The following is an 8884-nucleotide window of genomic DNA, read 5'->3' as shown; positions in this document are numbered from 1 at the left end:
CGCGGGCGAAGCCGCCGGAGCTGCGCGGGTGGGAGGCTGTTCCCGCCGCTCCGGGCTGGCGTCGCCGAACGTGGAGATTTATCCATTCATAAAACCAACCTCCGCGCTCGCCGACTGGCCGCCCGCCGCGCCCCGCGGGGGCCCGCAGCAGGGCGGGGATGGCCGGGGCGCGCGCGCGGTTTCGAGGCCCCGGAGCCTGAAGGGGCGCATTGCCAGGTTTCGCCGGGAAAGCGAACGTCGTGAATCCCACCGGGTGTCCTCCCTCAGTCCGCACAGACGACCGACCTCGCTCCGGCGCGGAGCGGAGACAAAAAGGCTTGTGGCTCCCGTACAATAAAACCTCGCCCTCTGACTCCGGTGTCCGACATTTTGTGACTGGCATCTTTCGCTCTGTCACGGGTTTAGGAAGCGACTGTCAAACCGCGGCCCCCTGCCCATGTGCAAACAACTGGCTTTGGGGGCCCCGGTGATTGCCCTTTATGGCGGTGGGTGGGGGCGCGGGAGTGGGCAGGGCAGGTGATGGCAGGGGCGAGGCGGGGCGGGGCGTAGCCCTGACTCCACACGCAATCCCCGTCCCCATAATAGATCGTTATTAACAATGATCCTCTCTGCAAAACCCTCACAATTGCCCCTCGACTTCCCTGGCAGCAAGAGGAGAGCCCCAATTCGCTGAGCTGACGCCTCTCCCCACCCCCACCACTCTCTGCTCTGGAAATTACAACTCCTCGGCGCGCCGCGCGGGGAGGAAGCCGCCGAGGCGAGAGGGAGGCGGGGAGGGGATCCCCGGGCCGGCCGGGCGTTCGTCCTCCGCCCGCCGGCTGCGGAGCCGCGCGGCCAAGGTCAGAGGCGCCGCCGGAGCAGCAGCGGGGACCCGGAGAAGCGGGTCTTTCCCCGGAGGGAGAAAGCGCAAGGCGAATCTGGCCCGCACCAGCAGCTGCCAGGAAGGGAGGTGAACGAAGGTCTCCCGGCCCGCGGGGCCCCGCGGAGAGAGTCGCCCGCTCAGCGACCCACCCGGCAGGCGGGCGGCCCCCCAGTCCTCTCGCCTGCAGCCGGGGCTCCACCTCGGGCTCCGGGAGCTGTCCGCCGGTGCGTGGTGCTGATCGCAGCCCTACTGCCAAGAGGCCTGCTCGCCCGCCTTCTCACCTACACAGCGCCCCGACTGGGGGCGGGGCGGGGGCAAAAGGAGCTCCCTGGGCAGCCGCTCATTGGAGCCGAGGGCTGGGAGCTGGAAAGCCAGCGAACGGCAGCCCGGCCGCTGCTCCTGATGCGGAGAGGACGCGCGCGCCGCAGCCGCCGCGGGCGCCAGTGCTGATTCATCACCTGGAGTGCCTCCGGGCCACAGCTGGGGCGGCCGAGCGGCCCCGGACTCTGGTCGCGGGGTGAAGCCGCTGGTGCAGGGGCCTCGCTGGGTAGAGGTGAGCACCCCCTCCTTTCTCCCGCTCCCCGCCGTCTTAGGGCGGTGGCCCCAGAACAGAGAGAGGGGCGTGCCCCCGAGCTGTGCAGCAGTCCTGCCTGTGGGATGCTCCCGCCTCAGTGCCGCCGGAGCTAACCAGGCTGGTTCCCCCGCGCCCGTCTCCAGAGCTTGGACCGTTCCGCCCCCGGGACCTGAGCAGCTCGGCCTGCCCGCGCCGCGATGGAGGAGGAGCTGAAGTGCCCCGTGTGCGGCTCGCTGTTTCGGGAGCCCATCATCTTGCCCTGTTCCCACAACGTCTGCCTGCCTTGCGCTCGCACCATCGCGGTGCAGACGCCGGACGGCGAGCAGCACCTGCCCCAGCCGCTCCTGCACTCGCGGGGCCCGGGGCTGCCGGCGGCCGCCGCCGCCGCCGCGCCCCCTCTGGACCACGATGCCGCGGCTGGCCCGGCCTGCAGCGGCGGGGGAGGCAGCGCAGCCAGCGGCCTGGGCGGCGGGGCGGCGGGTGGCGGGGACCACGCGGACAAGCTGAGCCTGTACAGTGAGACGGACAGCGGTTACGGCTCCTACACGCCCAGCCTCAAGTCCCCCAACGGGGTCCGCGTGCTGCCCATGGTGCCCGCGCCGCCGGGCTCCTCTGCCGCCGCGGCCCGGGGTGCCGCCTGCTCCTCGCTGTCCTCGTCCTCCAGCTCCATCACATGCCCGCAGTGCCACCGCAGCGCCTCCCTGGACCACCGCGGCCTCCGCGGCTTCCAGCGCAACCGGCTCCTGGAGGCCATCGTGCACCGGTACCAGCAGGGCCGCGGGGCGGTTCAGGGGGCGCCCGCGGCCCCGGCCGTGGCCATCTGCCAGCTGTGCGACCGCACCCCGCCGGAGCCGGCCGCCACGCTCTGCGAGCAGTGCGACGTGCTCTACTGCGCTGCCTGCCAGCTCAAGTGCCATCCGTCCCGGGGACCCTTCGCTAAGCATCGCCTGGTGCAGCCGCCGCCGCCGCCGGCGCCCGCCGAGGCCGCCTCTGCGTCCCCGGGCACGGCCCAGGGCGCCCCCGGCGGAGGCGGCGGCTGCAAGAGTCCCGGGGGCGCGGGCGCCGGAGCGACGGGGGGCGGCGCGGCCCGCAAGTCCCCCACGTGCCCCGAGCACGACATGGAGCATTACAGCATGTACTGCGTGAGCTGCCGGGCCCCGGTGTGCTACCTGTGCCTGGAGGAGGGCCGGCACAGCCAGCACGAGGCGAAGCCGCTGGGGGCCGTGTGGAAGCAGCACAAGGTGAGCGCCCGCGGGGCGGGGCGGGGCGGGGCTGTGGGGAGCCGGGGAGGCGTTCCCGGTCTCTCCTGGAGGATCGATGGAAAAGGCCGGCGGTAGGACCGAGCAGGAATTGCCTCGTTCGCTCGTTCGTTCGTTCATTCTCACTCGTCTATTCCCTCGTTTCCTCGTCAGTCATTTGACGAACACCTGGAGGAACCCCAGGTACTCTGAGCTGGGTGTAGGAGATGTCGAGGGCGTGGAAAGACGATGTGGTGGGCACCTCTGGGCCCCCCAGAGTTTACGCTTCTGCGCAAAGGGCACCCAAAATGCAGAAGCTGGGCCATCTCACGTCTAAGTTGGTCAGTTACCTACCTTGATGGCCCCTCCAGATGGAAGGCATCCAGGGCCCCTTCCTCTCCCTAAAAAGTTTTCTTTTTTTTTTAAGTCAAGTGTTACTACCTGCCCTCAGGAAAATGTCCTGATGCCTTTGCGGGTGGTTAATCTTCTCTGGAGGCCGGCCGGATTTGATCCCAGCCCTGGTGAAGGGATACACTCTTTCCCCCAGAGCAGAACTCCCATCGCTTTCCAAAGCAGAAAATTTCCTGCTCTCTCAGCTACTCTCTGGGACTTCCTGCGCCCCCCCCCCCAGATGCTTCCCAGTCTAGAGGGGAAGTGTACATCCTCACGCACATTGTCTGTGAACGGACGGGGGAGGGATTGTGCTGTTGGAATACAGAGCATCGTTTTCCCCAGAGACCTTCCCCTACCAGGCCTCTGCTGCAGTCTCAGTGGGAGTGGGGTGCAGTGGGAGTGGGGTGCAGCAGGAGAGCAAGCTCTTAGTAAGTGAAGGAGGCACACTTGCGTCTCTGCAGATTGCCACGGAGCATTCCTCCCCAAGGACCAGCCTGGGGTGCCACCTCCCAGGCAGAAATGAAACAAACAGCCTCTAAATGCTACTGGCTGGAGCTCACTCGTGGCTGCCAATCAGGTCAGGCGCCTCCTAGGGCCCCAGGGCAAGAGTGGGGGCGGTTCTCCTAAGCAACATTCACTTCCTTGCTCATCCAAAGGCTGAGTTATGCAAGGGGGCCCAGTGGCAGGTGAGGTCAGTGGGTCAGGCCTGACAGAGTTAGAGTCCCCTGTTCAAGGTCCCCAAACCCCATCTGTAAATGTGGGCATTTGTCATTTAGTGTCCTCTTTCCAGAATACTTCCCATGCCTTGAAGAGGCAGGAGGTCTCCAAATTGCCCAACAGGAAATGCGTGTTCTGGTTGAGGAGAGACACGGGGAAATAGAGCGATTCGCCATGACTCTCTCCCATGACCAACCAGGAATGGACAAGGAGGGGGGTGTAGACACGGGGAGAAGAAAGGATGATATTGGGTGTATTATACCTAGTTACTACATAATTTCATCTGCTACAACACACATGTTATCGTCGTAAGTTAACGTGTTCAAATAAAAAAATCAGAAAAGGAAAAATGAGGAAGGTTTTAGAAATCGACCTTGGAGAGGAAAATTTGCACCGGAGGGCAGGAGGGCCATCTGGACTCGGATCCCTAATTCCTGAGCTGTGGTTCTCACTTGGGGACAATTTCACTCCTCTTCTGGAACATGTGGCAATGTCTGGAAACATTGTGGGTTGTCACATTCAGGGGGTGCTACTGGAATCTAGTGGGTAGAGGCCAGGGAGGCTGCAAAACGTCCTACAGTGCACAGGGAGCCCCCGCCCCCCGCAAACAACTCTCTAGCCCCAGATGTCGATAGTATCTCTGTTGAGGAGCCCTGCTGTACAGTTACACAGACCTGGGCCCAGATCTCAGCACTCGTATCCACTCGCTATAACCTCTAGGCACGATTTAAAACCCACTGGATGATAATACCTAACTCAGGTTGTTGTTGTGAGAAGTAAGTGTAATACTGTATGTTTTTAGTCTCTACCACAGTCCGTGACCCACAGTAGCAAATATGTTATTTTTAGCGTTCTTTCCCTTAAAACCACTAGACCTGCACAAAGCTACGGAGGGCAGCAAACAGTGCTCATTCGACCTCAGTGACTTGGTTTCCTGGAGAAAACACGCTGATACCTTCTGACATTGTTTATGCTGAATCCTAAAATAGCTTCGAGGAAATGGGAATGTATGCCTTGGGTTCTTTATCATTCCTATTAGACATTTGGTTGCAAAGGGCTTCACAGTAGTTGCAGCCACGTTGCTTTTTTTGTCTGTTTGTTTTCGAGCAAATAGACATTTTCCAAATGAAATCTCTTGCAAAGGGGGCTGCCGCAATCCAGTACCAAGAACAGAAGTACAGGTTCAGGTTTCTTGAGCTGTTAAATTTTCACAGCTGAGGAGGCTAGAGCTTACTCAGGATGTTGTCACCTAAATCTTTAGACTCAGTGAAGAGTGGGAACTCAAATAAATCGAGATGAGCTTGCAGCCCTGAAGGAGATGAAGCCGTAACTCATTATCCAATGCACTCCTACAAGGGCAAGTGCATTGGATAATGAGTTACGGTTTTAAGAACCAAGGTCATGCAGGGAAAGTCATGGGTCGTCCTTGACTTGGTGCTCACAGCTGTTTTGTTACATTTCTGTCTTCACGTGACCGTGGAAGTGGGTGAGGAAGGAAGGGAAGCCCACGTGACACGGCTCCATAGCACAGGACAGTCATCTGGGAAATGCTCCCACCGTGTCCCCCCCCCGCCTTGTCCGCACTGTCATTTTCTGCAGTTTCACTCGCCCCCACCCCCGGTCGATGGCTGTCTGAAAATTCCAGAAATAAACAATTCATGAGTTTGAAATCTCACGCCGTTCTGAGTAGAGGGAAGAAATCTCTCGCCTTCCGGCTCAGTGTCAGCTGGGGCAGGAACCGTCCCTCGGTCCAGCGCTGCACGGAGGTTACCACACCCGCGGCTGAGGTGTCGCAATGCTTGTGCTCAGGTCACCCTAGTTTACCGAATAATTCCACATTCACATTACTTTTAGTACAGTATATTGTTATGATTTTTTAGTGTAAGTTATTGTTGTTCATTTCTAGCTGTGCCTAACTTATAATTAAACTTCATCATTGGTGTGTGTTTGCAGGGAAAAAGGTATATATCGGGTTCAGTATGATCCAAGGTTTTAGGCACCCACTGGGGGTCTTGGAATGTATCCCCTGCAGGTCGGGGAGGCAACTGTACGCAGAATCTAGCGTCTCTATTTTGTAGTCCGTGCCCCTGCTCCAGGGAACTGAGACGTCCTAAATCCGGAAGGACTGTTACGAGGTGGGGCTTCTGTGAAAGGCTGTTTCCAGAATGAATAGGCGTTCTGCTGTTCTCCTTCAGCAGGTGCTGCTTTTCTGCAGAAGGGGAAATTACTCAGGGCCTGCTTGGGGGCATCGCAACCAGGGGCTGGGGAGATAGGGGAGGGCCCCAGAGGGGGTCCGTGCTGCTTTGTGGGCAGGCGTCTAGACCACCGTCTTGCCCTGGGAGAGGGCCACTTGTGACAGATAAAGTAGAATAGTTTCACACTCCCCCCGCTCCCCCAGTGGCAGTTTAAGTTCTTTAGTAAAAGGTCCCAGGATTTTTGTTGTCGTTCTGGTCTGAAGACCCAGAAAGCCCTGACACAGGCAGTGGCGCGCCTGGAGTGGGAATCAGCCAGGAACACTTCCCCAACTGCCCCAGCCTGGAGGAGCCTTCCTCGGAGCCTTGCTGGTCTTCCTCCCCAGCCGGCCGGGGGCTCACCGTCTAGGGGAAGAGACACGCAGCAGCACGGAAACCTATTTTAGACCACGGTTGATTATCACTCTTGAAAAACAGCGTAAAAACGCCAGGTCTTGGCTTCATGTGTTCTTAGCTGGTTTTCCTGGGAGAGGATCAATTGTGTCAAAGAACCTGTGGGGTAAAAAGACAACAGGGTGGGAAAGACAGGGCTGGCGGGAGCGGCGGCAGGGGGGGTAGTGCTTCTCTCTCAATCGCCTGTGGACTGTGGAGTTCTAATTTTCCTGAAGCTAACAATGGGGCAGGGTCGCTGTGGGTTGCATGTCCTCCCCAGTGTGACGTGTTGCAGCATGTCGACATCTGTATTGCCTGCTGGGTGCAGAGAGTGGATCCTGAACTGAGATGGGCAGAAGCGGCTCCCAAACTGAAGGGTGGAAAGCTGGGTAGGCCCTTCTTCAGGAGTCTTTGAGAATCCTAGAAAACAGAGGAGTCTCAGCCCTGAACCTCACGGACACCTCAGGGTTACTGCTCCCAGTGAATCGGCACCTCACAAGGGCAAAGGAGCCAGAGGTCTGGGAATCCCAGGACAGCCAGACGGCTGTGGCAAAGGCCCCCTGTCCTACCTCGAGTCACAAAAGAGCTAAGGAAAGGTGTTCAGCCTGTGTAAAGCCTTCCTCCACTGAAAGAGGGAACACAAGAAAGACGAAGGCCGAGTATGTAAGCACAGTAGGTCACATGGTCATAAGTACAGCCGTTTGAATACGGATAGCACTTCATAATACAATTCATAGAGGCTCATCATTAATAATTAGATTTACACCTGTAGAAATGTAGATATTAAATAGCATCCCCAAATTTCAATTTGCAGAGAAAAACTTTTCTAACATTTTAAAGTTCTTCTCCTAGAATTCTGTAGCATATTTATTTTGGACCTGAGCCTTTTTTTTTTTTTCTTAAATAATCAATATAAACATCTTTGCTGTCATTAAGGCACATCATCTTTTATGGCTGCATGACATGTTATCATATGAGTTTATTATTTTATTTAATCCACACCCTCATGCTGGGTTTCTGGTGGTTTTCAGTCTTTTGCTGTTATAAACATTTTTTTTTAAGTTAAATCTCTGCCTACACTCTTGAATATATTCTTACCTTAAACTTCTAAATTTGGAGTAGCTGTATCAAAGGTTATCTGGCTTTAAGGCATCTGATTAATGTTGCCAAATTGTCTCCCATAAAGTTTATACTTATTTTTTCTCCCAAGAGCAAAGCTATGTAAATAAAAAATTCCTGTAGATACGGACCATGGGAGGGAACGATAAGGAATTTCCTGTTCCTTGTAATTATTGTGTGCTATTTTCATGACATTATTATTAGAACAACTGTTTAAAAGACAGTCGCAAATACTGAGATTTCGTATTTCTCACTGCTAGGGATCTCTCTGCCTGGCCTCAAGCACTGGTTTGCTGTGCACAGCCCTGGAGAGGACCACGCCTTCTGGGACCAGCTGGGGCCTTTCGGGTGGGGATGGGAAAGGAGAGTTAGGCAGAGAGCAGTGCTCAGCCCAGACCTCCTGGGGGTCTGACGTCTACAGCTGGGCGCCCGGTTGCTGCTCGCCAGCTGCCGATTCCAGGTCCCCTGATGCCGAGTGGAAATCCATCACGGCCCCTCAGAGCGTGAGGCCTGGAAATAGGCACAAGCTGAGAGAAAGCCTGAATTTTTTGAAAGTAGAATCTTTCAACATTTTGCTTTCATCTTCTTTTTGAAGACAATGTACAGAGATACTGGGGTTTTGAATGGAGGAGGACTTTGAAGATGGCACAAGGACACCCCCCCTCTATTACCGATGGATGCTGGTCGCCCCCTGGCTGGGGTACCCTAGTTTCAGCCTGCAGTCAGTGGTCCTCTAAGTGGGAGGGCCTTCAGGGGGAGGGGCCTTGCCTGTGGGTGTCAGCAACATGGAGTGTTCTGGAGGGGAGGATCTCTTGCTCTCTAAGACGGACTGGGGAGAGGACCGACAACTGTGGCCCACCACTGCATCCTAAGTCAAGTGTCACTGGGACGCAGCCATGCTCATTGGTGTACAGGTTGCCCGCGGCTGCTTTTGGTTACATGGCTTTTAGAAGAGTTGAGTCCTTGCAACAGAGATCTGTGGCCTGCAAAGCCAAAAACGTTTACAATCCAGTCCTTGACGGAGAAAAAGGGCACTGACCTCTGGACGGAGACTTTGTGACTCAGCATGTGGTCTGCTGAGCTGCCATGGTGTCACCCAGGAGCCTGCTGGAAACGCTGGAAGTGTAGTCTCGGGAAGAGCCAGCACCCTACTGCCCGAGGGCCTGGAGTCTGGCAAGCCCTCCAGTTGGTTCGTATGGGCGGCAGTAGTCTCCCCAGTGGATGCCTGACTCCCACGTGACCTGCCCATAGGAAAGTATGATCGTATCACCCCGTGAGGCTGCTTTCTGTCACCGGACTTGGCAGTTTTATTAGAAGGCCCCTTTTTTGTCCACATTTGATATCGCCCTGCAGTTCT

General features: G+C 57.0%; 1 protein-coding gene across 2 annotated transcripts in view; it reads left to right on the top strand.

The window, feature by feature from the left end:
- Positions 1–1555: 1555 nt before the first annotated feature.
- TRIM67 (tripartite motif containing 67) overlaps positions 1556–8884 on the top strand; it is a 37751-nt gene continuing 30422 nt past the window's right edge. The window contains exons 1-3 of one of the 2 annotated variants that reach the window (XM_045861726.1): positions 1556–1761; positions 1885–2386; positions 2450–2677. In XM_045861726.1, the coding sequence (XP_045717682.1) occupies positions 1634–1761; positions 1885–2386; positions 2450–2677 (858 nt within the window). In that variant the 5' untranslated portion in view covers positions 1556–1633. Of the gene's footprint in view, positions 2678–8884 lie in introns of both variants that reach the window. The other variant, XM_045861717.1, reaches the window with a different exon arrangement.

The sequence above is a fragment of the Phyllostomus hastatus genome, unplaced genomic scaffold (genome assembly GCF_019186645.2).
Source record: "Phyllostomus hastatus isolate PE091 unplaced genomic scaffold, TTU_PhHast_1.1 phas_contig_148, whole genome shotgun sequence".
In the NCBI taxonomy this organism is placed as follows: domain Eukaryota; kingdom Metazoa; phylum Chordata; class Mammalia; order Chiroptera; family Phyllostomidae; genus Phyllostomus; species Phyllostomus hastatus.
Note: the sequence above shows the minus strand (reverse complement) of the source record. Positions and strands in the feature narration are given on the sequence as shown.